This window comes from Misgurnus anguillicaudatus, chromosome 3, assembly GCF_027580225.2.
Source record: "Misgurnus anguillicaudatus chromosome 3, ASM2758022v2, whole genome shotgun sequence".
Taxonomy (NCBI): domain Eukaryota; kingdom Metazoa; phylum Chordata; class Actinopteri; order Cypriniformes; family Cobitidae; genus Misgurnus; species Misgurnus anguillicaudatus.
The window spans coordinates 3,084,941-3,112,799 of NC_073339.2; the positions used below are offsets into that span (position 1 = coordinate 3,084,941).

Consider the following 27,859-nt stretch of genomic DNA (forward strand, 5'->3'; position numbering starts at 1 on the left):
GTCCGGGTAATTGTATGCATATGAAGAGTGTTCATCTTGTGCAGTAATAGATTGTGTTGTACTGTGCACAGCACATCTAACGCTCAGTAATTATTGTCTGATCTCTACACTCATTAAAACATTGAGTGCATCTGCTGTGACAGCGTAATGCAAGAGGAAACATCATCACATTAACAGAGCCTGTATCAGACAACATGAACTCAAACAAACAGTGTGAAATTTTACCTTCTAACCCTATCCATACACACAGATCCATCTCTCTCTCACATGCAATACAGTACGAGTTTGATTTGTATATAGCTTTATTTTATAGCTATATTTCCTTTCTGGCAGTGCATAACAACTGTCGATGAAATACGTCTTTTACATTGACTCCTTCAGAACAGGTCTGGTTGTTTCATTTGTTGAATGATCCAACATCATCCACTTTAAAAAAATGCTATGTATGTATCATTTACCTTTGTACTGTATATGATAAATCTTTAGTGTTAAAAATTTGTTCAAACCCCTAAACAAAACTATGACAACAGCATTAGAAATACAACATTTTCAGATGCCAATGGCACTAAAGGTGGATTTTTGTGGCAATGCTGAGTTGGCATGACAACATAACTTTGCATGACACATGTGTTGAAAAGTTGCGTCCTTCACACGTTACACAGAACACGAGTGTCATCTTCCTTTTCTCTCTGTCACAAAGTGGTACTTTATAGATGTAAGAGAGGAAACATTAAACTCAATGCGAATTTGCCATGAGGAGGAAAGCTGTAACCTTGAGCATCACATATACCGGAGACGGCCTCTTTTCACTCCTACCAGTAACCAATCACCACATAAAACAACTGAGAACATCTTAGCAACCACATAGCAATGCCCTGACAACCACATCAAGACCTTGCAAGCTGAGATTGAGTTATACAAGAACAAACATACCGAGCATACTTCAGATAATGAACAAATCTAGTTTGTGTACCTGAGTGTCTTCTCTGCCAACAAGGCACTGTCTGCAAAGGTCAGTATTATTTACACCTGTTTGACAAAATGACACCTTCATCTGTGCTTGTGTGGATTTGTTAAGCACTGAGTTTAAAGAGGTATGATCTCCCAAAAAGAAAAACGGACACTTTACCCGTAGTAAATCAAACAGCTAATGTGGGTAGATTTACTATTTTTGTTATTATTAAAACTAAATGAAAACAATGCTATCCCCACTTACATCAAACTGATTTTTGAATCAATTATTGTAATTATATGTAATTTATTAGAAGTTATGATATATTCATGGTAAATCATTGTGACTAGACCTTTAGAATGCCAGACCTTTATAGAAAAAGCAAAAGTCACTGTGATGTCCTCATGTCACGCAAAGAGCCGGCTGCGTAAGTACAGATGAGAGATAGACAGGTGTTTGAAGGAAAAGATGGAAAGCTAAGGAGGAGGAGCAAGGACTGGCACGCAAGGACCAGCTGGAGAAAAGCTCCAATCAAGTACTGTGGAAAAGAGAAAAGAAGCGATGAAAGGCATGAGATGGTGTATACGATTGTGGTGTCTGTCTATGACTGCACAAACAGTATGTTCGTCATACATATTGGCTGTTATTGTGTAAATCTCATAAGAAACATGTGGGTCATGCTTCTGATCAAAATAAAAACAACAACAAATCAATGGAGAAAATCTGGCTAGTTTACAAAAAAAATAAAAGGGCAACTTTTAGTTAGCATATGAAAATTTGTATTAAATAAATACATTTTTATGCAAATATAATTTTTTTTGTATACAGACAGACAAACAATTAAACATTCAGTCAGTCATTAAGTCAGTCACCCAGCTAACAGAAAAAAGTTCTAAGAACGTTCCCTGAAAGTTCCCAACATTCCCAAAACCATTCTGCCAACTTAAAAGTGTCCAGTTTTCTTGACGTTCTAAGAACGTTTCTGTGTTGTCTGAACGTTAGAGGAATGTTACATTTTACCATTTTTAAACGTTATGACAATGTCATGTTTTAATGTTCACACAATGTTTAAAACAACAACTGTTTATTATATTGATTTGTTTAATTGTTATGTAAATGATAGGGAAACATTGCATTTTATTATTTTATAAAACATTATTTCTGAATGTTCAGTAAATATATTGCTGTAGAAAACAAAATTCACTTATTAGGTTTAAATGTTGATGTTTTGTTTCATTTTAAGTCACCATTATTGTGATTAGTGTTTGTTTTAGTTGGACTCTTGACCCTTGGCTTTGCATGCTAGTTTTATCTCTAGTTGTGTTAACGTTGTGTTAATACACCACATTTATTATGAATGTGAAGTTATAAGTGTAGTTCTGTGGTGATTGATACATATTGGTAAAGAACATCACCTAGTTATTTTACTAATCAAAGTTTATATCGTTATGGGTTATTTAGACAGACAGACAGACAGACAGACAGACTTTTTACCCCCTTTCCCTGTGTAAGGTGCATCCCTTGAGTTCTCTCCAAAGAAAAAAACCCTCAAACGGAGAATTTGAATTAAACAAAACATATCAAATAATAAAATGTAGTGCTGTATTTTTCTGAGGTTTAATTACACAGAATTTATGATAATTTAATGAATTTTATAAAATGTCAGGAAACTGTGACACCCTGGCTCACCCCCCCATGTTTGGAAACCACTGGACTAATGCATTCATATGTGTTGTAAATGAAATGCTCGAATGATTCAGTATTCATCCGTGTCAGTCCTCAAGACTGTAATTACAGTCTGTCTGTTTAATGAAATGGCTCAAATGCACTCACAGATCTGATATTGACCATGTCCTCATTATCTTTAATGATCAATTTTCTCTTCCTATAAATCTGAAACGTTTAATTCAGCGCTCCACAGATGAGTCTGTTGAACGGATCTGAACTAAAATCTGATCATAGTTCAGCCCTTTAATGCAGGACTATTCATTAGTTTCATATAATTATGTGAGAGGCTTTGGAGATGAAAACACTTTTGTGAGTGTGTGGCTTGGAGGAAGGTGAGCTTTGTTCAATACAATGTGTATCACAGTTGTCTATCAGCGTCCTTCAATATCAAAGCCAGAATTCAATGCATCTCGCACATTCATTTCTGTGTGAATATAACAAACATGACCTGTCTCACATCTTCCATTATTTCACAAAGAAACTTTAGAGCTTCACCAACACAAAAATGAGAGGATTCATTCAAATTCTTCTTCTGTCAAGGCTGTTGCTACTTAAATTCATTTATAGTCAAACAGTGGAATAAAACTTGACTCATAAACCATACTTAACTTTATTGCAAAGCAAACTTTTTAGCAACATAGATATTCAGTTTCTTGAATATTAAAATGAACTGACTTGGTTTGGTTACTTCAAAATCATTGCAAAAACATGGGAAGTTAGAAAAAAGTTCTAGCATTCTATGTCTTTTTTCTTAAACACTTAATTCAAGCAAAATTTTCTCACCATTGACAGATATTTTTTGCTTGTTTCAAGCACAAATTTACTTAAATTGTATTTTTTTGTCTACAAACTAGACTTATTTTCTTAGGTCATTTTGCTCTTTAAGAAAATACATATTGATTTAAGATTTTTTAGAAATTTCTGCTGAAAACAAGACAAAAATACGAAATTAGCAAAGTAATTTTTTGCAGGGATAATGAAACTCATTTATAAAAATACCACAATATTCCTTAAAAAAATCGTACATTACAATTTCATGATGAGTGACACCCCCCGACAAAAAAGTTACAATAGTCAATTCTTGAGGTCCTAAAAAAGCGTGGATAAGCTTTTCTGCATCTGCCTCTGAATGTCGTATTTTTGAGATATTTCTAAGATGGAAGACGTTGGAGATGTGTCTATATCGAAAGCAACCATCTATGGACAAATTATTATTGGACTTATTTAGTTTGGAGCAATTTGGTTCAATAATGAGTATCTCTGTCTTATTGGAGTTTAGCATAAGGAAGTTATTAGCCATCTAGTTACTGATGAAACTGGTTGGTTTCGCTAGGGTGTGAGATGTAAAGCTGGGAATCATCTGCATAACAATAAAAACTGATGTTATGTTTCCTGATAATGTCTCCTAGAGGTAACAGATATAATTAGAAAATAAAAGGGCCAAAAACCGATCCATGCAGTACACCATATTTAACCTGAGAGTGACATGACTTTTCCTCATTTACAAAACAGAAAAAAACCCAGAAATTTACAAAAACAAAAATAAACCATACATAAAAATTAAGTAATTAAAAATGATTATTTTAAATGGTTTGCCTATTTGCTCTCAGTCCACAAACAGTAGCACAAAGATTTGCCTCTTCTAGCCTCCTCTATGTTTATATATACACATATTCTGTATACATTTGTCTCTTATATTTTCATCTTTAATTTTATTGTTATGCTGTTCTGCCAAAGAAAATTTCTTGTTCGTGCAAGCACGTCTGGCCATAAAACTTTTCCGGATTTAAATTCTCCTTACTCCCTTTCTCCAGAAATGCTTTTCTGACTTACAGGAATTGTTTAATATTGGCAAGTTTTATCTAAGAACCATTTTTGACAAGAAGTTCATATCTAGTGTGCATCATATCTGATCTTGTTACAAATCCAGTTTCTCACTATTCTCTATGTTGAGGGAACTTGTTTAGTCTATCACTTTGTAAATAATAACTGCCCGGGTGATGATAGAATTTCAGAAATATAACACCTCTGTATTACTAAAAAAATTATAAAGAATAATTTTTCAGTATTTCCAGATTAAAAAAAGTATACCTTAAGAGAAACCAAGAATGTATTTTTATTTCATACATATTGTCTTGTTACAGCGTATGCACTTTGTATCACGCATGAGAATTCGTACTTAATTTACGATTTGGCTATTTTGTATGAATTCATATGAAAACAATGTTGAAACCACAGCCCTAACCCTAACATCACTGGGGCAAAAGCAAATCATACAAAAAGCAAAAATGTGGGACTCTTTGCTGACAATAGTACTACTGTACCCACTGTGAAACCCAGTCTTGATTTCAGCATGATTCAGTTAGCATTAGTTGGAAAGCAAACATTATCTTGTTTTCAAAATCATGCCAAAGTTGTTGTTTCATGACCCCCCTCTCTCCAGCCACACAAGCTCTCCCATGGAAGTCAAACATATGCGGGTGATATCTTATTGGCTCCATTAACATGATTCCCAAAAACTGATTACTATGACTTCATCTGATCGAACTAAACCGATCCGATATCATCAGAGCTTCTATATTTTGAGTGTTTTTTGTGACATTTTTTTTTAGTGTAGACTTGCACAAATGCCAACGTTCAGTTTTTACTACTATTAATTGTTTTATGTCATAGACTCTAAAAGTGTAAATTGCTAAACTATCTGAGCAGTATAGCAGTAAATCGCTATACTATCTGAGGATCACATGTTATATTATCTTGAATTTCTCAGTTTCATATCAGTTCATCCTGTGACTATATAAAGACACATATGCTGAAACAATCACCATTGCTGGTCTTACTAACACCATCATCACATTTGCTCACAGGTGAGTATTGACATAATTTCATTTGTTTAAATAATGCTTTGAGCTAAAGAAACTCTTGCTAGAGGTAAAGTCCATAAGAAGTTAGTTTCTTTCAAAGCCAAACCTACACTGTTTTTTTTTTTGTAGAAAAATGACTGTAGATTTTACATTTATGTCATTTACTGGCAACAGTTTGTTTAATGTTTGTGAAACATTTTCAGTCTTTATCTTCTACAACAAGTTACTGGCAACCAGCTGCATAATTACAGCTAATTTTTACAGTATTCTCTTGAAACTTCAATAGCTTCATACACTTTCAGAAGAAAATACAAAAGCTGTCACTGGCTGCTTTCAAAAGGTGCTATACTTGATACCTTGATATGTATTTGCATTTGATAAGAATATGTCATTTTAAATGATATTTAAACTCGCACTAACAGAATTTCATTAACATTACAGGCAAAAAAAAAAAAAAAGAAATTCATCTAGCTCAACGGATTTCAATTGGGTATCTGGTAAAAGTAAGACTTTTATTATATCTTATAAAACAAAGAGAAAACAAAGTTAACACCAACCCTTTAACTGAAATTATTTTGCTTTAATTTGATCAGATTCACATTTCTAAAACGTTGCAAAATATTAATGCACATTTTTAATTTATTAATGCATGCATTTTCTTAAAACAGGAAGAGGATAATTCAAATAAATCAAAGTGAGAACACATGGATTTCTTGAAGAAAATAGGCAACGTGGGTTCAGATATGATGGAGGGCGCGGTGGATGTGGCTAAAGCCGTGGCAGATGCTCCGGTGGATGTGCTGAACGGAACTGCAAAAACTATCCAAGCTGCAAGTGATAAACTCAGCAAACCTGCAGATAGTTTCAAAGCTGCAAGTGATGATTTTCACAAAACAGTTTCATCGGGAACCAAGAAGATGTTCAAAAACCCTGGAAAATTTATGCAGAGCTTTGCAGATGGCATTAAGAAAAGGTTTTAGTTGACTGACAGAACATTTACATTCATGCATTTGGTAAACACTTTAAATCCCAAGTGACAATGCATTCAAGGCATTTATCAGTATATGTGATGAACCCATGATTGTTGATTGGCTAAGAAAATGTTTTAGCCTATTAACTACAGACCGACAGAAAGGTACAGGTAGAAATGTGCCCTGATAAACTTCATTAATTCAACTCATTTATTGACCATGTATTAATGAAGTAAATAAAAACACAAGTAGAGATGTCATTATATATTTATTCTCATTTACAATAAACATTTATAGTTTTGAATGTTTGCATTGTTTAAACTTATTCAACAAAAATACCTTTTAAATTGATCTTAAAAACATGTTTTTAAATAAATAAAACTATAACTGAACATTTGCTTTCTTTGCTGCATTTGCTTTTTGTTTAAAAGCTTCTTTAATCTGATTTATGATGTTTTTCACACAAACAGAGACTTTGTCAGAGTCTTGTGACCTCTGCTGGTGGTTTAAAATGACTGCTCAAGCTAGCACTGGATGAGTGCTGTTTTCATCCTAATTATTAACCCATACCTAACCCTGAATCTAAGATTTTGCAAGATTTTTGCTAAAGCTGTATCCGATCTAGCCAAGAAGCTTAGCAAGTTAAAAAAGATAAAAAGAATAAAAACGATCTTAAGGTTAACAAACAATTTTCTTTAAACTGATTTTTTTATTCGGTTCTATTTTAATGACTTATTAGCTGTAAAGGAAAATTTTGTAATATAATAATAAAATGTGAAACTTTCAAAGCAAATATGAGTTTGTGTCCCTTTGCTGAAAATTACATATGCTACCCAGTAAGCAACAATTAAATTTTTTTCAACATTAATGGAGAGTGCAAATGTGTTATTGATTCAATGGGATTAACAATGACAAATTATTCTTTTTTTAAACATTGTTTCATGGTTGCTTGCTAACTGGGTATTGTGCTCCTGTTTTATATTTCAGATATCAAGATTTTGACTTGAATTAATGAATATTGCATCATGATTAGATAGTATACATTTTGATGCCTTATTTGTTATGATTTCTGTCAATCAGAGATGTAATGTGTTTCTTTGTTCTCCTCCTCTTACTTCAGCATCTATCTGTTGGGCTGCAGAAACATTAAGACAAAGGTGGAATATCAAAACATTTCAATGAATAAAACTAAACAAGTGTGTTTTTGTTCCTTATGTGAGGGAATATGGGAGATTCATATTACATTTATATACTGTATTTGTTTTAGTATCATATGGTTTCTTTACTGAGTGTTTTAACTGTAATGCATCTAAGTGGCAACAGCGGCCGGTAACTGCACGATGTGAAGGTTGTCATGTGTGTGTCTCGTCATTTCAAAATATGTGTCTGGCACGTCATGTAAACTTATGTGCGTCTTGCATGATATCAAAATACAAGCCTGCCTGTATCTTTATGATATAAAGAGATTTAAACTTTAAATGAAACAAAATCTAAACCTAAAGTAAGAAAATGACTCTACAAGTAAGATTCAGATAGGTTTCAGACAGACATGGTGAGAAAAATGATAACAGAGCTTTTAATTCTGCTTCAGTGTTACTTTTTAACACTGGGGACAATATATACATCCAGAAGTGTTCATTTAACTCTTGGTATTTTGCTGTATGAGGGCTTCCTGGGGGCTAAGTGAGGGATGCCTGTGCAGGGCCAGCGTTAAGAGGCCAACGTTTTGCCAATGAGCAAACCTGTGCGGGGACCTTAGACTAGCCCTAAGGTGGCCCATAAAGGGCAATCATAGGCTCGCTTGCAGGGTCGGAAGAAAAGTCACCAGGCACCAAGTTGAAATATTAACAGTCTTCTGTCACTTGAATAGACCCAGCTAGCAGAAAAAAGTTCTAAGAAAGTTCCCTGAAAGTCTTCCCAAGGTTCCCAAAAACGTTTTGCCAACATAAAAAGTGTCCAGTTTTCTTTAAGTTCTAGGAACGTTTTTGTGTTGTCTGAACATTAGAGGAATGTTATATTTTACCATTTTTAAACGTTATGACTATGTCATGGTTTAATGTTCACACAATGTTTAAAACAACAACTGTTTATTATATTGACTTGTTTAATTGTTCTGTAAATGATAGAGAAACATTGCATTTTATTATTTTATAAAACATTATTTCTGAATGTTCAGTAAATATATTGCTGTAGAAACACAATACACTTATTAGGTTTAGATGTTGATGTTTTGTTCCATTTATAGTCACCATTATTGTGATTAGTCTTTGTTTTAGTTGGACTCTTGACCCTTGACTTTTTGCTTGATATTTTTTTCCTGGTTGTGTTAACTTTTTGTTAATACACCACATTTGTTATGAGAAGTTAATAGTGTTATTCTGTGGTGATTGGTACATAATGGTAAAGATCACCTAATTAATTTACAAATCAAAAGTTTATTTTCTTAAATGAAAAACTTCATGCTGCAATGCATGCTGGGTATTAACAAATTACAAATCTCATTCAGGATTCCCAACATGCACTGCAGCATGGATAAATAAGGATTTTTAAACAATTTTATTTGTCAACATGGTTGAGATTCATAGTCTGATTCTTGATGTTTCTGCGTCCCAATTGCACAGCAGAAATTATATGTCCAAAGTTTCTAAAACTCCTTAATGACAAACTGCTGTGAAAGAGCTGGATCTCATATACATTATTGACAGAAAACAAACTTCTGATTAATAAATTACTGATGATCTTTACCATTATGTACCAACAACCACAGAGTTACACTATTAACTTTACATGTTTATAACAAATGTGGTGTATTAACACAAAGTTAACACAACCAGGAAAAAAATAGCAAGCAAAAAGTCAAGTGTCAAGATACCAACTAAAACAAACACTAATCACAATAAGGGTGACTTAAAATGAAACAAAACATCAACATCTAAACCTAATAAGTGAATTGAGTTTTCTACAGCAATATATTTACTGAACATTCAGAAATAATGTTTTATTAAATAATAAAACGCAATGTTTCTCTCATTTTGGAGGGTTGGCACCTCAGTATATTTCTGAGCTTCTTCATAGTTATACCCCGTCAAGGTCACTGAGGTCTGGGGATCAGCTTCGACTGATCGTGCCCAGGACTAGATTGAAGACCAGAGGTGGTCGCTCTTTCACAGCAGTTGCTCCCAAATTGTGGAATGAGCTACCACCCCACATTAAAGCTGCCCCTACTCTCCACACTTTTAAATCTCGTTTAAAAACATATCTTTATTCCCTGGCATTCCCTGCACAATGAAAGCTATTGTGGTCTTCGTTGTCATTGTTGGTGTTATTTTATTTATTTGGTGTTCTAGTTTTTTATTGTCATTTTACTTTTATTTGGTCTTTTTACTTTAGTTTTATTTCTTAATTGTAAAGCACTTTGGTAACCTTGAGGTTTGTTTAAACTGTGCTCTATAAATAAAGTTGGATTGGATTGGATCATTTACATAACAATTAAACAAGTCAATATAATAAACAGTTGTTGTTTTAAACATTGTGTGAACATTAAAACATGACATTGTCATAACGTTTAAAAATGCTAAAATGTAACATTCCTCTAATGTTCAAACAACCCAGAAAGGTTCTTAGAACTTAAAGAAAATTGGACACTTTTAATGTTGGCAGAACGTTTTTGGGAACCTTGAGACCGTTCTTAGAACTTTTTTCTGCTAGCTGGGAACTGGCCAGCTCAAATTAGCAAATGGGAGAGACACAGCATCAGTAGCTGTTGCTTTGGAAGCCTATATTGAAAGGTGTTAAAAATGCTGTCTGATACAATTCTTTAATAAAACAAATAACTTACTGTAAGTGTATCATAAAGATCAGATGATCTGCTCTTCAGTTCAAGGGCTGTGTATGTGTTATTACTGGCATCATCATTCTGTAATGAAACAAAGAGAAGATCTTACAACACCAAACAACTGATGGGCATTTTAAGCTTCTAGCATTTGTTTAAAAAGTTGTCATCTGCATCTCACCTCAGGTTTATGTTTAGAGGTTTTTCTTCTCAAACTCTTTCTTTTGCTGTCAATAGAAAACAAGGAACATAAGATTGTTGGTTTGTTTGTTAGTTGATGAAGTTATTTTTCTTGGTGTAAAAGGGACTTTATACACATTTCTTACCAAATATACATCCCAACAATTACAGTAGCTAATGTTCCACAAACTCCAACACAAAGCCCAACTCCAAAAGCTACAGAGAAAGAGACACAACTGGCAACTGAAAAGAAAAAAGAAAATGAGTCATTAAGCAATGCAATCTCTGAAGTGTCAAGCGTGGCGAAACTTGTGAAAGACATTTAAAGTGACAGCATCATAATTTTTCTCCAACCCAATCTCAAGGCATCTCATTTTGTTATAATTACGAAATATTTGATTCATTAATCTGTGTCATTGACAGCCACTGGAGCACAAATGTCTTTTTCGTGTCACTCAGCACACATTTCTTTAAATAGTTTTTCGTGTCTGTGGCACAACTTCCTTTATCGTGTCATTTTACATTTTGTTTTCTCATTGGTGGCCTATTTTTTACCAATGTTGATTAAGGTTGGGGTTAGAATCACTTTCTGTGACATCCTAACCCTGACTCTAACCCCAACTCCAAGCGAGAAAAGTTTCAAAAGTGGAAGAAAAACATTTAGAAACCAATGCATAAAATTACATCCTAATATAAACCCCAAATTTAACCCGAACCCCATGCGACGATGATTTAAAAATAGAAAAAAAGCATTGAAAAAAATATATAAAATGACATGATAAAAAAGTGCCACAGACATGAAAAACTATTCGAGTGACACGAAAAGAAGGCAGTGCTCAAATGGCATGAATAACACAAATAAATTAATCAAATATTTTGTGACTATAACACATCTTGCTGTGAGATTGGGCAGTTTTTCTCTCACTGTCTAGCATGAATATGTTGTATTGGAGCATTGAAATAATTTAATAAAATCATTATTTAAAGAATGACTCGGTCTGTCATACCTTTAACATTGACTGATACAGCATCAGATCTCTGAGATCCATATTTATTCTGAGCCTCACAGTAAAACCATCCACTGTGACTGGAGTTAATGTTAGTGATGCTGTACGTCTGTCCAGATCCAACAGATGATGTTTCATTCTCTTTAAACCAGCTGTAGGTGTGAACAGGTGGATTTGATTCACTGCTGCAGGTCAGAGTCACTGAATCACCCTCCATTATTTCACCAGATCCACTGATGGATGCTGTCACGTTCTTTGGAGGATCTGAAAGGAAGAGATAACATTCTTTTAAAAAAATACGAATATCAAGTTTGTGTAATAAAAATTACTGTAACAATTTTAACTCACACAAGACATTTAATGTCACTGCTGAAATTTTTTTTCCAAGTTCATTGATTGACTTGCACTTGTATTCTCCACTGTGATCTGATCTGATCTTTGATATGATGTAGGTTTGGCCAGATGCAACAGTTTCATTCTCCTTAAACCAGCTGTAGTTGTGAACAGGTGGATTTGCATCACTGCTGCAGGTCAGAGTCACTGAATCACCCTCCATTATTTCACCAGATGGATTGATAGAGATTACAGGTTTATCTGGAGCATCTAATGAAATAGATTATAAGATTATGGTCCTGCTTAACATTTGAGCATCTGACCTTATGAAGTAGCTACTATAAAAAGCATTAAATAGGTAAAGGATTTCTCCATTTTCAAAAAAAAAATCCTGATAATTTACTCTCCCACATGTCATTACGTAAGCATGTTGAAAGGTCACACGTTACATGAAACGCACACTTGCAGACCATTATAAACAATAAACGGACACAAAGACATTAATTAGTATCATTCCACATACAACAACCTCGGACCGTTCATTTTTTCCATACTTGTAAACACTGGAGCGATAGTTTCGCATACTACATGCCTGACCTTTCGATTTGATGACTTTATATGTAAAAGCTGGTGCAAGACGAAAAGTTGTGGTTTAAAAGTGCATATTTATAAGCCATTTTCTTGCAGAAAATGAAAATCGTTTTACTAGATAAGACCCTTATGCCTTATTTGGAATCATCTAGACGTCTTTGAAGCTGTGTTGAAACTGCAATTTTAAACTGCATTTAAACTGTAAACTGTTAAGGTCCAATAAAGTCTATTAAATTGAGAAAAATCCTGAAATGTTTTCCTAAAAAAACTTATTTTCTTCTAGACATAAACATTTTGGATGACATGGGGTGAGTAAATTATTGGGATTATTTAAGAAAGTGGAGTATTCATATAAATATGAACTTACAGATGACATTGAGATATTGATGAGGTGATGTGAGTTTGTGTCCCTGTACAGCACAGCTATAGTTGCCTGCATCCTCTCTTCTTACTGACTGCAGGATGAGTTGATTGTTTCTGTCTGTTCTCTCACTTAATGACTGTGTGTTTTTAAACCAGATGAATGTTGATCTGTCAGTCAGACTGCATCTGCTTTTACATGTAAGAGTCACTGAATGTCCCTCTGTCACTCTCTCACCTGAAGACTCCACCTGAAGATCTGACAACACAACACACATACAGATATCTTCATGTCATTCAACACACATTATTATCATCAGAGAGTAATTCACTTACCTGTGATATCAAGAGTCACTGCAGGTTTTCCAATCCATTTCCCATCAAGATTATAAGTGATGAATCTGAAATAGTATTCGTGTGAATCTGTCTGTCTCACATCAGTCAGTCTCATGGTGCAGTCCTGATGTTTATCTCCCAGATACTGAATCCTCTGACTGTATTCAGAGTCCTCAGACAGATCTGGAGGATCAGGACTGTTAATCTTAGTCCAGAACACTTTCGTGATCTGATGTCCAGTAGGGTATTTATAAGTGCAGTTTATTATCACTGTTGAACCCTTTAGTGCACAGATGGATGGAGAGCTGTAATTCACACCCCACTCATCATCAGCACTATAAACTCCTGAAACACACAATTCATTAATTTGTTTCAAAGGCTCCTTTAACACAAATGCATGATAAACTTCTAAATAAAGCAACAGCTCATGTGAAGTTTGTCATAATAATGGAGGGTGTGAAAAAATAAACAGAATCAAGTATGAAAGTGGAACAAGACAACATCAGGCACAAAGTAACTGCACCATCAAATAATGATATTTAAAGAAAAACAATGACACAATTTATAAAAGTCCCCAGAGAGAATTACATGTAATAATTACCTTGAACAATGAGCAGAAATATCAGAGGAAGAGGAGGAGCCATTCTGAATGACATCATCATCATCAAACACTATATCTGTATAATACAGAAATAACCATGACCTCAACAGTATACTGCACGCTCTTCCCTCTACAAAAATCTTATACACTACTGTATAGTTTATCTTTTATCAGATTAACTCATCATCATTACTTTATCAGTTTATGTAAATTTAACTTGTTTATATAAACAGAAGTTTCTGTATAATGTTTTCATGTTAAATTCTAAACTTCATCTGCAGAAAGAGACAGCAATTAAATTTATGTAGACTTGTCTTACCGTGTTAAAAGTCTGTGTGATCTTCAGGAACTGAATGCTGGACTATATTAGGACATTGGTTTTAAACTGACTCTGTGGTTAACAGTTTTTTTCTCCTTCAGCAACAAGGAAGTACGTCACAGTTCTAAAACATCTTAAAACTGAATGATCAGGTTTTCCTGAAGATATTCAAAGCATACGTCTGTTTAACAATTTTTGTAGGTTTCCAAAAAGTGAAAGTTATTGTATTGCATGTTTATTTTTCCTTCTTTGCCATCAGTTTGTCCCAAACTAAAACAAGTAAATGCTAATGAGAACAGCAGCAAATCAAACAATCAGAGCAAATAGAACAGATCCAGACACATATAACAGAATCAAAACTGCATTTGTAAAATGTAAGCTAAAGGAAGTCATTGTAATCAGAGTCGGCAGCTTCACCTACAAACCACAAGATGTCGCTACAAACACAAGTTTATATTTCTCGGCTCTGTCTGAGTCTTGATGAACCTGTCTGGGCTTATTTTGTTATAATGATCAGCTGATTTTACATTAATCATTACAGAAGAGCAATCAAACTCTCTGACAGACTTCTTACATTTTACTTGACTCTCAAGGCCTTTAATATACATTTGATAAGTATACGTGATACCTGGGGAACATAGATATCACAACAACATTTATGAGAGTCTTGTGACCTCTGCTGGTGGTTTAAGGTTATTGCTCAAAATGTGTCACTTTAAAAAAATCCAGGAGAGTCAAAAAGATCTCAACTGTAGCTTTACAATCAATATGTCTTATATATTATCTACTGTATGAACTTTTGGTTATATTTTAATGACTCATGAGCTGTAAAGGCAATACAATTATGTTAAACGTTTCAAATAAAAAAAAAATGATCATGTGTCTTTATTGTTTAGATTTCTGTCAATCATCAAAGATGAAAGAATTTGTTTCTTTGTGCTCCGCCTCTTACTTCAGCATTTATCTGTTGAGCTGCAGAAACATTAAGACAAAGACAGATTATCAAAAACGTTTTAAAAAATGACCATACTGTATAAATAAAATGAAATGAGTGCGTTTCTGTTCCTCATACAGACTACCCAGCTAGAAATAAAAAGTTCTAAGAACGTTCCCTGAAAGTTCCCAAATGTTCCCAAAAACATTCTGCCAACGTTAAAAGTGTCCGTTTTTTTTAAGTTCTAGGAACGTTTCTGTTGTCTGAACGTTAGAGTAATGTTACATTTTACCATTTTTAAAGGGGTCATATTATGACATATTTTTAAGATGTAAAATAAATCTTTGCTGTCCCCAGAGTATGTATGTGAAGTTTTAGCTCAAAATACTCCACAGATAATTTATTATAGCATGTAAAAATTGATAATTTGTAGGCCTGAGCAAAAGTGAGCCGTTTTTGGGTGTGTCGTTTAAAATGCAAATGAGCGGATGAAGTGCAAACACTGATCACAATGATGGTGATTTGTTGTAATTGAAACTCAATTGTGCTGTCAAGTACTTTCTCCTTTCTCTCTTTCTCTCTGCACTATGGCAGTGCTGTGGTTGGATATTGCAGATAAAGGGGGCGGTATTATTGTAATTCGCCTTACTACCTACCTCACAAAACAGGCAAAATCTGAACGACCTAATTTTTCACACGCTTGCAGAAAATTGCTTACCCAAACCAAGTTACTGGGTTAATCTTGATTACATTTTCTCGGTTGATAGAAGCACTGGGGACCCAATTATAGCACTTAAAAATGGAAAAAGTCTGATTTTCACGCTATGACCCCTTTAAACGTTATGACAATGTCATGTTTTAATGTTCACACAATGTTTAAATCAACAGCTGTTTATTATATTGACTTGTTTAATTGTTATATAAATGATAGAGAAACATTGCATTTTATTATTTTATAAAACATTATTTCTGAATGTTCAGTAAATATATTGCTGTAGAAAACAAAATTCACTTATTAGGTTTAGATGTTGATGTTTTGTTTCATTTTAAGTCACCCTTATTGTGATTAGTGTTTGTTTTAGTTGGGCTCTTGACCCTTGACTCATTGCTTGCTAGTTTTTTCCCTGGTTGTGTTATCTTTGTGTTAATGCACCACATTTGTTATGAACATGTAAAGGTAATAGTGTATTTCTGTGGTAGTTGGTATAATTTAAAGATCATCACCTAATTCATTTACTAATCAAAAGTTTATTTTCTGCCAATAATGTATATTAGATCCAGCTCTTTCACAGCAGTTTGTCATTAAGGAGTTTTAGAAACTTTGGACAAAAATATCCGTTGTATAATTGGGATGCACAAACATCAAGAATCAGACTGTGAGTCTCAACCATGGTGACAAATAAAATTGTTAAAAAAATCCTTATTTATCCATGCTGCAGTGCATGCTGGGAGTCCTGAATGAGGTTTGTAATTTGTTAATACCCAGCATGCATTGCAGCATGAAGTTTTTCATTTAATTGTCACCATGATTGAGATTCATACTCTGATTCTTGATGTTTGTGCATCCCAGTTATACAGCGGATATTTTGTCCAAAGTTTCTAAAACTCATTAATTACAAACTGCTGTTAAAGAGCTGGATCTAATATACATTATTGGCAGAAAATAAACTTTTGATTGGTGGATGAATTAGGTGATGATCTTTAAATTATGCCAACTACCACAGAAATACACTATTAACTTTACATGTTCATAGCAAATGTGGTGCATTAACACAAAGATAACACAACCAGGGAAAAAACTAGCAAGCAATGAGTCAAGGGTCAAGAGCCCAACTAAAACAAACACTAATCACAATAAGGGTGAATTTAAATTAAACAAAACATCAACATCTAAACCTAATAAGTGAATTGTGTTTTCTACAGCAATATATTTACTGAACATTCAGAAATAATGTTTTATAAAATAATAAAATGCAATGTTTCTCTATCATTTACATAACAATTAAACAAGTCAATTTAAGAAACAGTTGTTGTTTTAAACATTGTGTTAACATTAAAACATGACATTTTCATAACGTTTAAAAATGGTAAAATGTAACATTACTCTAACGTTCAGACAACAGAAACGTTCCTAGAAATGATAGCTTTAGCGTAGCGTTGCGCAAGTTCTACCAGGAAACTTGAATGTTACGTCATTCATTTCACAAGGCGCAATCAATCACCCCTGATACTGAGAGTATATAAGCCTCGTACTCACCTGTCTTTGCGTTCGCAGATACTGATGCCAGCATTTACACGCTTGATGTCCAGTGAATATGCTAATGCTAACCTAAGCGTTAGTTACCCGAATCACGCCGATTTAAATGTTGAGTGATTTTATCGGGCATTCGAACTGGTTTCCTGGGATTTTCTCATCTCGTTTCGTTTCACCTGCAACATCGCGAGGAGCTCTCACAGAAGGTTAAAGACTTAAAAAAGGGAAGTCTGCAAGCTTCCTTATGTGTGTAACCCTGCAGTTCACAGAAAAGGATACCACATGCCGTTTCTTTTTATGAACAGTGCAGGAACATTTGGATGATCTGTAAAGTGTAATATTAATATTGACTGTCGCACACTCTGAACGCCCGCAGCAGATGTCAGTAATCATCATTGATTGGCAAAGCGCCGCACCTGCACGGGTTTGGAAGAATGCCGAAGCTTGTTATCTCCTTCATCACAGGATCTTTGTCTTTCGTCTACAATACCAAATGCTCCGCTTATCACTGGTTTTAAACCGTACGCGAATGTTTTGTGAAGCAAAGACATGGAATCGACTTGGATGAACGACTATTGCTCGCGAAAATTTCACACATTAAATACGGCGTGTATGCAATGCATGACACGCTGCAAACAGGCAAATGACGGGGCCTAATGTTCGTGTGTTTCATTGGAATAAGGAATGCGCAAAGTATACGAGCTTCATCTGAACTGTCCCTTTCAATGTTTCCCTAAAAACATCAATAATATAAGGTACTATTTATTCATGTAACAGGTTCTTGCAACATCCTATACCTGCTACGGTACTACAATGCAAGTTGCTTAATGCCTAACAGTATTCATGCAAACTGTTCATATCAAATGCAAATATTCACGTTAGATCTTCACTCACCTGACCCTAATTACAGACTTTAAGGATACGGGGATACGCTATTTTACGAACTTTAAATCTTATGGTAGGACACACCATTAATATATTATTGGAGAATAAATCCTGGTCATACAGCGTAAAGTTTTCAAGCACACATTTTTGTTGCTGAGCAAATCGTAAGTGTGTGTGTGGTCTGGCAACAGTAATGCATATTGTCAATTTTATTGAGCACGGGGTTCAGCATAAATGTTTCCATCTAAAGCTTTGTGCTTTAAGATCTTCAGTTATTTATGCACATGTATAAAGTACGAGAATGCATCAACTTTTAACTGTACTTTTCAAATGAGACTTTATTCCAGATCTCAGTCAACTTCTTATCCGAGCTCGGTTGCGTTGAACATCCCATCTATTTATTTGGATTATCTATTCCTAAAGTAAGCTCTCTTATTCATTATTCTGGATTGGCTGATAGTGCACAGTACATGCTTTTACAAAGATGGCAATGACTATGTCTTACAGCGCTATATGGAGACGGAGCTGAGGTTGTGTGGTGTATTTAATACAATTAAAACGTGCATTGGTGTTATTCCTGAGGGCTTGGCGTTGTTTTGATCGGTGTGCTTTCTGTGGATGTCTCAACAAAGTTGAGCCTGTACACCCTCATGTTGAGTTTGTTTGTTATGCAGTAGACCTCACAGTTGAAAAACGCGCGCCTTGCTTCTTTAAGAACACGACAGGTTGCATCAGTTTGAACCATTTAATCGCATTGTGCTTTGTTTGCGACGCAGGCACCCAGAGCATGCGCATGGGTAGGCTACAGCGGATGTCTGGACACTGGTTTGAAGATGTAATGTGACTGCTAGCTTTTAAATCACAGCACGTAATTCCAATTTAAAGTGCTGTTAAACGTTGGCAACGTATGTTTCGCCAGAAATGGTGGTGCCACCAGCTATAAACACAGAATACAAACACAATTTCCTTGTTTTAACATGGAACCCAATGGAAATAATGTCTAAATATTTCTTCAAGTGGTGTTATGTTTGAATATGGTGGTGTTCGATTATCTTATGTGTTTCAACTATTTAATTTCAATTGTCTTATGCTGTTTTAATGACGTCCAACATGACTGGAGAATTGGAATGCATCTGAAATAACTTGTTTCTAATTTCTTTCTATGTTCTGTTTAAAGCCTGGAATACACCACAGGATTTTGCACTCCGACAAGATTGTAGCAGCAAACGCATTGTGCGGTGATCATGCTGACTTTCTGACACTGTCAAACCCCATTCACACAGACCTCTGGTCCCAGAAAATACCCGTAAAATTGCCAGACAAACATCTGTGTGAACAAAAACTCGTTCCGTTAATCTTCTGGGATCGTTGCCGGAAAGAGGACCTAGTAAGATACACGGGTAACCCTCTGTGTGAACAAGAAGCCGCAAGAATGCCATAAAGGGCGTGTCGAAGTGAGGACGCGCGCGTCATCATCACAACGCAAGTTATGGTTCAGCTCCTTATAACGAGAGATAACGTGCATATAAACATTCACCACGAGAAATGTTGCAAACTAGATTGAAGCAGTTATCAGGAAATGATAAATGAGACACATAAACAATGACGCACGTGCCGTAGTGAGGACGCGCGTGTCATGGCAACATGAAGTTGGTTCAACTCTTTAAAATGAGGGATTTACAACATTCACGACGAGAAATGTCAGCAAACTGGACTGAAGCAGATATCAGGTAAGTTAGATTTTTACTTACTTCGTTGAAACTGAGATCATTCAGCAGCATAAAAGAATATCGCGCCACTTGCTCATTTGAGCCATAATAAACGAAAATACCCGCACGTCATCCCAACAAGATATATCGTCCAGCTCCTCAAAATGCGGGTTTTAAATGCATATAAACAATCACGATGAGAAATGTCTGAAAACTGTATCAAAGCAGAAATCAGGGAGCTCGTCAAATATCCATTCTGAAGCTGAGATCATTCACCAGAATAGAACTGTGCGTTCACGCGCTCCTTTGTAGTCTTATCATAAACAAAAATGCACGCGAGTTGTTTCTGGAGAGAGGAATAATAAATAATATGCAAACTTCAGACACTGCGTAGAAGAGAGGGCGGGACTTTCAACAGGTCACGTGTCTTTCCGGGACCATCAGATGCCGTGTAAACTTGGCAGTGTGAATGAATAAAATAGCAAGCGGTCCCGTAAAATTCCAGGATGCCTGTCCCGTGTATGTTCCGGCAAATCTGTGTGAAAAGGGCTTCAGAAAACTATTGTAGGCTATCTTGGACACAAGACCAGGAAAACGTCCATCTTTGAACTTCTCCCACCGTACGACACTGTGCCACCGAAGAGCCACGATCATAGAAATCGTGATGACTGTTTCACGATGGAAATCTTCGTCTGGGAAAGCCAAAAATCATGCAGTTATAATTCTAAATGAGAACTTTACAAGGAACTTTGTCTGGAATTAGGTGCGGACAATCCACTTACTCTGCATCCTTAAGAAAATAGCGAAACATGCATCAACTTTCCATATAACCACATTACACCGGCTGCTAGGATTTAAAACATTATAACAGCGCGGCTGCATACATGAGGCAAGCTATTTTAAACCTATATACATGTTTTTACACAGACTACGGACATGCAGTTCTATAAGTGCTTTATTTTCAGTGCCTGCATTACCATCAGGGCTCTTTATCGACTTCCAGGAACTCTAATTGCATACGGCTGCAAGGATTTGAACATGCATAATTGCTACATGTACGAGAAATTAGCTTTCGTTAGCACTGGCCCATGCACACTTGCCGTGCGTACGCAGTTGTCACGTTTCACGTCCGCGGTCGTGTATGGTGCGGACTTCAATCGTTTCTGGATTGCCAGTGTGGCGGAGGATCTTCATTCAACAAATAATTCAGAACTTCTTAAGTGCATATCATGTAAGACTATTTGCACAAAATTGTTACGTTTAATCATGCTATTATGGTTAGTCAAAATTTAAGCTGTAAACTTTCATCTAGAAGGCTATTACGTTAGGAGTACGTCCATCTATCAACTGCACAACCCTACTGGTACCGCGCCTCAGTTTTTGGGGGGTCTTAATTTACATCGTAAACGGAGACTTGTATATAATCATCTGTGTGTCATGGCGAAGCAAGCAAGACAAGGCAATGGGTTATTTCTTAAAACCAAAAGGGCACAAAGCAGAACCAGAATGAAGACCAGAATACAGGACTTAAAAGTGATTGACAGCTAACATAATCGACAAAGGACAACTGAAACACAAGGACTGTATATATTCACATTGGGTAAACAAGATATCAAGACACACCTGGGAAACAATCTAGAACAAGGACCAAATAACTACAAGAACTACAGTCATGGATGACATTACAGAACTTCAAATAAAGAGTACTGGGGAAACCCAAGACACGACAGACACCGTGCATTCTTTAGCATCAGTCAGATTTGTTTGTAACCATCTAATCTTCTCCCTACTTTTATAATGACAATATAAAAGCATGTATAGATCAATTGTCTCTCTTCATCAGGAGCCGCGCTCCTAATTTCACTGTATGCAGGAAAACACTATGACATTCAATTCAATAATGGCAAGCAATAATCAAGGTATGTTTAAGCAAATTACTGGTGATGGTGGTGTATTTAACCTTGCTAAATCATGGCCTTTGCCATTTATATCATTTCTTACTCTGGCATATCGTTGCCTTTCAAAGGTCTACGCGGCCTTTTCTCATTAGGCATATCGTTGCTTTCTATGGCCTACGGGGCCTATCTCTGTCTGCACTGTAAAAAAAGTCTGTATTTTTATGGGAAATAGTGTGTATATTTTACAGTTTCTTTCTGTTTTTGTGGAAAACAGTATTGTTTTGATAATAGTACAGAAATGTACTGTGGAATTAGATTTGTAATATAAAATTACAGGAAAAAACTGTTAATGTAAATAATCATGATTTTCCGTTTTTTCAAAGAAAATGTCCTTTATTTCATAGAAAATGTCCTTTATTTCATATGAAAACACTGTTAAAATACAGGGGCCCAAAACATATTTTATTTACAGTTTGGGGAAATTAATTTTACAATGTTTTCTCAGTTTTTTACATGACAGAAAACGTGTGTTCAAATCACAAGAATATACTGTTTAATAAAATGTGTAACATGATTTTACAAAGAAATTCTGTATAAATGTACTACACAAAATATCAGTTTTTAAACAGATTCTAAATGATTTTAACAAAGTAATCATAAAAATACAGTTTCAATTATGAAAAATTAACTGTAAAGTGAAGTTTACTCATTTGTTAATTTTACTTTTGGAAATAAGGCACAAGACCTTCATGACTATTGATTTGAGGACAACTTGATGATAGTCATTTAGGCAAGACGGTTTATTGTTATTGGGTATATTATACATAACTTTACTATAAGGTTGTTTTTCTTCCTCTGCTTTTCTCTTTTTCTCTTCAGCTAGGGTAAGGAACCATTTTGATGCCATAGTTTACTTAAGCCTACCACCGCAACATCACTAAAATAAGTCTTGTTTTTATCTTTATTGAAAGTAACATGAACATTACGTTGTTATACAATACTACATTACGCATAATCCCAAACGTTTCATTTCAAAGCATGAGCAATGAGACGTATTTGACGCACCTCTGCAAGCGCGTCATTAACATTATGCAAATGAGCCCACTCTGCTCCTATTTTGTAATGTTTTCTGTCTTTATTTATACTGATGTTTTGTATTTATTGTCATTTTACTGTCGATTTTGGTGTGGAGAGTTTATCCTGCTATTAAATCCCTGTATTTTTTTTTCACTCACCGTCTTTGTGATGCTTATGTTAATCAGTAAGGTCCCTGAGCATGCAGCGTATATTATCTGCTAAGCGCGAAGCGCTTACACCGTAACAGACATAGATATGTGACCGGAAGGTCTTTGCTTGTTCTGGATGCCAGGCAATTGCGTGTGCTTCCTGATTGGATAAGCGTGATTTTTGTGTCTTGCATTTAGCTTAAAAGCAAGTATTACAAGTAAATATCATTAATTGAACATGAAATGGCTGCATTATAGCAGCGTTTACCCGTATTTATAGTTTTTTTATTGTTGTATACAAGTAAATATCATTAATTGAACATGAAATGGCTGCATTATAGCAGCGTTTACCCGTATTTATAGTTTTTTTATTGTTGTATACAAGTAAATATCATTAATTAAACATGAAAAGGCTGCATTGTAGCCGCGTTTACCCGTATTTATAGATGTTTTGACTGTTTTTATACAAGTAAATATCATTCATTACACATTTAAAGGCTGTACAAATACACAAAAAAAATGTTTTTGTACATTCGTTATTATACAGTCAAAATCTGTATTTTTACGTCACAGTTTTTCCCTGTTATTTGAAAGTAATTTTCTGGCGCCCCTGCTGCCAGAAAATAACCGTTTTTTTACGAGATTTTTTTTTACAGTGTGGCATATCGTTGCCTTCAAAAGCCTACGCGGCATTTTTCTACTAGGCATATTGTTGCCTTCTACGGCCTACGCGGCCTATCTCTATCTGGCATATCGCTGCCTGCTATGGCCTACGCAGCCTATTTCTCTGGCATATCGTTGCCTTCCAAAGGCCTACGCGGCCTTTTCCCACTAGGCATATCGTTGCCTTCTGTGGCCTGTGCGGCCTATCTCTGTCTGGCATATCGTTGCCTTCTAAAGCCTATGTGGCTTTTCCCACTATGCATATCGTTGCCTTCTACGGCCTACCCAGCTAGAAATAAAAAGTTCTAAGAACGTTCCCTGAAAGTTCCCAATGTTCCCAAAAACATTCTGCCAACGTTAAAAGCGGACAGTTTTTTTAAGTTCTAGGAACGTTTCTGTTGTCTGAACGTTAGAGTAATGTTACATTTTACCATTTTTAAACGTTATGACAATGACATGTTTTAATGTTCACACAATGTTTAAAACAACAGCTGTTTATTATATTGACTTGTTTGATTGTTATGTAAATGATAGAGAAACATTGCATTTTATTATTTTAGAAAACATTATTTCTGAATGTTCAGTAAATATATTGCTGTAGAAAACTCAATTCACTTACTAGGTTTAGATGTTGATGTTTCATTTTAAGTCACCCTTATTGTGATTCGTGTTTGTTTTAGTTGGTCTCTTGACACTTGACTTTTTGCCTACTAGTTTTTTCCTGGTTGTGTTAACTTTGTGGTAATGCACCACATTTGTTGTGAAAAGTTATTAGTGTGTTTCTGTGGTTGTTGGCACACAATGGTAAAGATCACCACCTAGTTCATTTACTAATCAAAAGTTTATTTTCTGCCAATAATGTATATTAGATCCAACTCTTTCACAGCAGTTTGTCATTAAGGAGTTTTAGAAACTTTGGACAAAAAATATCCGCTGTATAATTGGGATGCCCAAACATCAAGAATCAGACCACGAACCTCAACCATGGTGACAATTAAAATTGTTAAAAAAAATCCTTATTTATCCATGCTGCAGTGCATGCTGGGAGTCCTGAATGAGGTTTGTAATTTGTTAATACCCAGCATGCATTGCAGCATGAAGTTTTTCATTTGGTTGTCGCCATGGTTGGGATTCGTGGTCTGGTTCTTGATGTTTGTGCATCCCAATTGTACATCGGATATTTTTATCCAAAGTTTCTAAAACTCCTTAATGAGAAACTGCTGTGAAAGTGCTGGATCTCGTTTGCATTTTTGACAGAAAATAAAGTTTTGATTAGTAAATGAATTAGGTGATGATTTTTACCGTACCAACAACCACAGAATAACACTATTAACTTGGCATGTTCATAACAAATGTGGTGCATTAACACAAAGTTAACACAACCAGGAAAAAACTAGCAAGCAAAAAGTCAAGTGTCAAGAGACCAACTAAAACAAACACTAATCACAATAATGGTGACTAAAAATGAAACAAAACATCAACATCTAAACCTAGTAAGTGAATTGAGTTTTCTACAGCAATATATTTACTGCATATAGAAATAATGTTTTATAAAATAATAAAATGCAATGTTTCTCTATCATTTACATAACAATTAAACAAGTCAATATAATAAACAGCTGTTGTTTTAAACATTGTTTGAACATTAAAACATGACATTGTCATAACCTTTAAAAATGGTAAAATGTAACATTACTCTAACGTTCAGACAACAGAAACGTTCCTAGAACTTAAAAAAAACTAGCCGCTTTTAACGTTGGCAGAATGTTTTTGGGAACATTCGGGAGCTTTCAGGGAACGTTCTTGGAACTTTTTATTTCTAGCTGGGTATGCGGCCTATCTCTCCAGCCTATATCTCTGGGGTATATCGCTGCCTTCTATGGCCTAAGCGGCAATCCCATGGCCTCTTATGGCATCCTTCAATGTCAGTAGATAACCATTTCTCTTATCTGTTTCAGGAACCTCAAAGAAACACTGGTGGGTACCGACCATAGCGATCAATTTTTGGGGATTAGATTCTGGCCTGTCTTCATCTTCAGACAGGAACCGCAAGAATCCGTGACCCCCGGATTTGAACTATGGTCGGGGCCTACGCCAAAGAACTATACTGTGTTACATTCTAACCTTGGTTGCTAACTACTGTTAAATCAACTCATATATCAAGTCTTAACCTATCTTCGAGTCTTTCTGGTAGAAATGATAGCTTTAGCGTAGCGTTGCGCAAGTTCTACCAGGAAACTTGAATGTTACGTCATTCATTTCACAAGGCGCAATCAATCACCCCTGATACTGAGAGTATATAAGCCTCGTACTCACCTGTCTTTGCGTTCGCAGATACTGATGCCAGCATTTACAAACCCACCCTCCCTACCACCATCACCAGGTCGGTTCCGTCCATACTCAAGGGGGATTAGATTCTGGCCTGTCTTCATCTTCAGACAGGAACCGCAAGAATCCGTGACCCCCGGATTTGAACTATGGTCGGGGCCTACGCCAAAGAACTATACTGTGTTACATTCTAACCTTGGTTGCTAACTACTGTTAAATAAACTCATATATCAAGTCTTAACCTATCTTCGAGTCTTTCTGGTAGAACTTAAAAAAACCCGGACACTTTTAACGTTGGCAGAATGTTTTTGGGAACATTTTGGAACTTTCAGGGAATTCTTAGAACTTTTTATTTCTAGCTGGGTAAGGGGCCAGTCACACCAAAAGCGCTTTAAACGCTTGCAAACGCAAGGCGCGACGCACTGCCTTTTTTAAAAAAGAGCAGTGCGACGCGGCTTTTCATATTGCTAAGCAACCACCGAGTCAGCTGTCTTGTCAATCAAATATTGAAGCGTGAGCGCTCTTTTGCTGTTAACTATCATATTAGCCGACACTTTAAAAAGAGGACGCTTGCTCTGACCTTGTTTGAGGGTGAGAGGTGCACAAACACGCAGGAGAGAGTGAGCGAGTGGAGTCCGGTTCTTCAAAGCAACTGTAAACTTCCCTCACCACAATGTAAGGCCCGCCTCTCCCCTCATTCGATTGGACAATGGAAGACGCGAATGACGTCAGGCGCTTCTCCGCTCTCAGCGCTCCTTCAAAAACACGTGCGCGGCAGGCGGCAGAAAACCGCAAGGCGCTCGGCGCGCATAAACAGCGCGTAAACGCGCCCTGCCCATAGAATATCATTCAAAAAAGGCGCCTGCAACTGCCATAAACGCTTTTGGTGTGACTGAGCCCTAATTGAATAGAATTAAACTTACTGTAAGTGTATCATACAGATCAGATGATCTGCTCTTGAGTTCAAGGGCTGTGTATGTTTCATTATTGGCATCATCATTCTGTAATGAAACAAAGAGAAAATCTTATAAGACCAAACAAGCGACTGACAGTTTAATTGTCTAAAAGTATTTGAAAATGATTTAATGTTTTTATTGTTACCTCCGGTTTAGAAGTTTTTCTTCTTAAACTCTTTCTTCTGCTGTCAATAGAAAACAGAATCATCAGCATCATGTGTAAATGTGATTTGACTGTTTAGATTCCTCAGACAGCTTTTCTTCTGAAGTTTATAATATGGGATTTAGTGATACAGACACCCTGATCTTCTAAGTGTATAGATTAAGAACCTTATACAAAAGTGAGAAAAAAGTGAAAGCACTTTTATATGACAGTAAAGCACAGAAAATGAGACTTCTTACTAATGAAATTTCTTACCAAATAAACATCCCAACAATTAAAGTAGCTGATGCTCCACAGACTCCAACACCAAGTCCAACTCTAAAAGCTAAAGGGAAAGAGACAGACGTGACAGCTGAAGAAACAAATAAAAGAGAAGTTAAATTTAATCATCAAGTAGCGCTAAGGAAAAAGAAATGTGCCTGTCAAAGTTGTAAAACTCACAAATGACATTTAAAATCACAGAATCAGAAAATGTCATCCCAAGTTATTGCTGGACTTGCACTTGTATTCTCCACTATGGTCAGAGCTGATGTGTGAGATGATGTAGGTGCTTCCAGATCCTAAAAACTCTTCTCCCTTAAACCAGCTGTAGTTTTGAACAGGTGGATTTGCATCACTGCTGCAGCTCAGATTCACTGAATCACCCTCCATTATTTCACCAGATGGATTCACCACCACATGAGTTTGTTTTGGGGCATACATAATAATATTAAGTGCATGTGTTTTAAAAGTTGTATCAAGATATAAAATACTACACACTGTAAATAAT

General features: G+C 35.6%; 1 protein-coding gene and 1 long non-coding RNA gene across 2 annotated transcripts; both read right to left on the bottom strand.

The window, feature by feature from the left end:
- Positions 1–6,757: 6,757 nt before the first annotated feature.
- On the bottom strand, positions 6,758–13,832 carry LOC129445229 (B-cell receptor CD22). Its single transcript, XM_073860118.1, has 9 exons — positions 13,756–13,832; positions 13,155–13,499; positions 12,826–13,077; positions 11,883–12,137; positions 11,535–11,798; positions 10,674–10,770; positions 10,529–10,574; positions 10,354–10,431; positions 6,758–7,650 (listed from the first exon to the last, which is right to left on the bottom strand). Exons 1-9 carry the CDS (start codon positions 13,817–13,819, stop codon positions 7,639–7,641), a joined length of 1,413 nt encoding a protein of 470 aa, XP_073716219.1. The 5' UTR covers positions 13,820–13,832; the 3' UTR covers positions 6,758–7,638.
- A 634-nt stretch (positions 13,833–14,466) lies between these two features.
- LOC129443854 (uncharacterized) lies at positions 14,467–27,134 on the bottom strand. Its single transcript, XR_008644228.2, has 3 exons — positions 27,073–27,134; positions 26,895–26,972; positions 14,467–15,046 (listed from the first exon to the last, which is right to left on the bottom strand). It is a non-coding gene; the product is annotated as an uncharacterized lncRNA (long non-coding RNA).
- Positions 27,135–27,859: the final 725 nt, after the last annotated feature.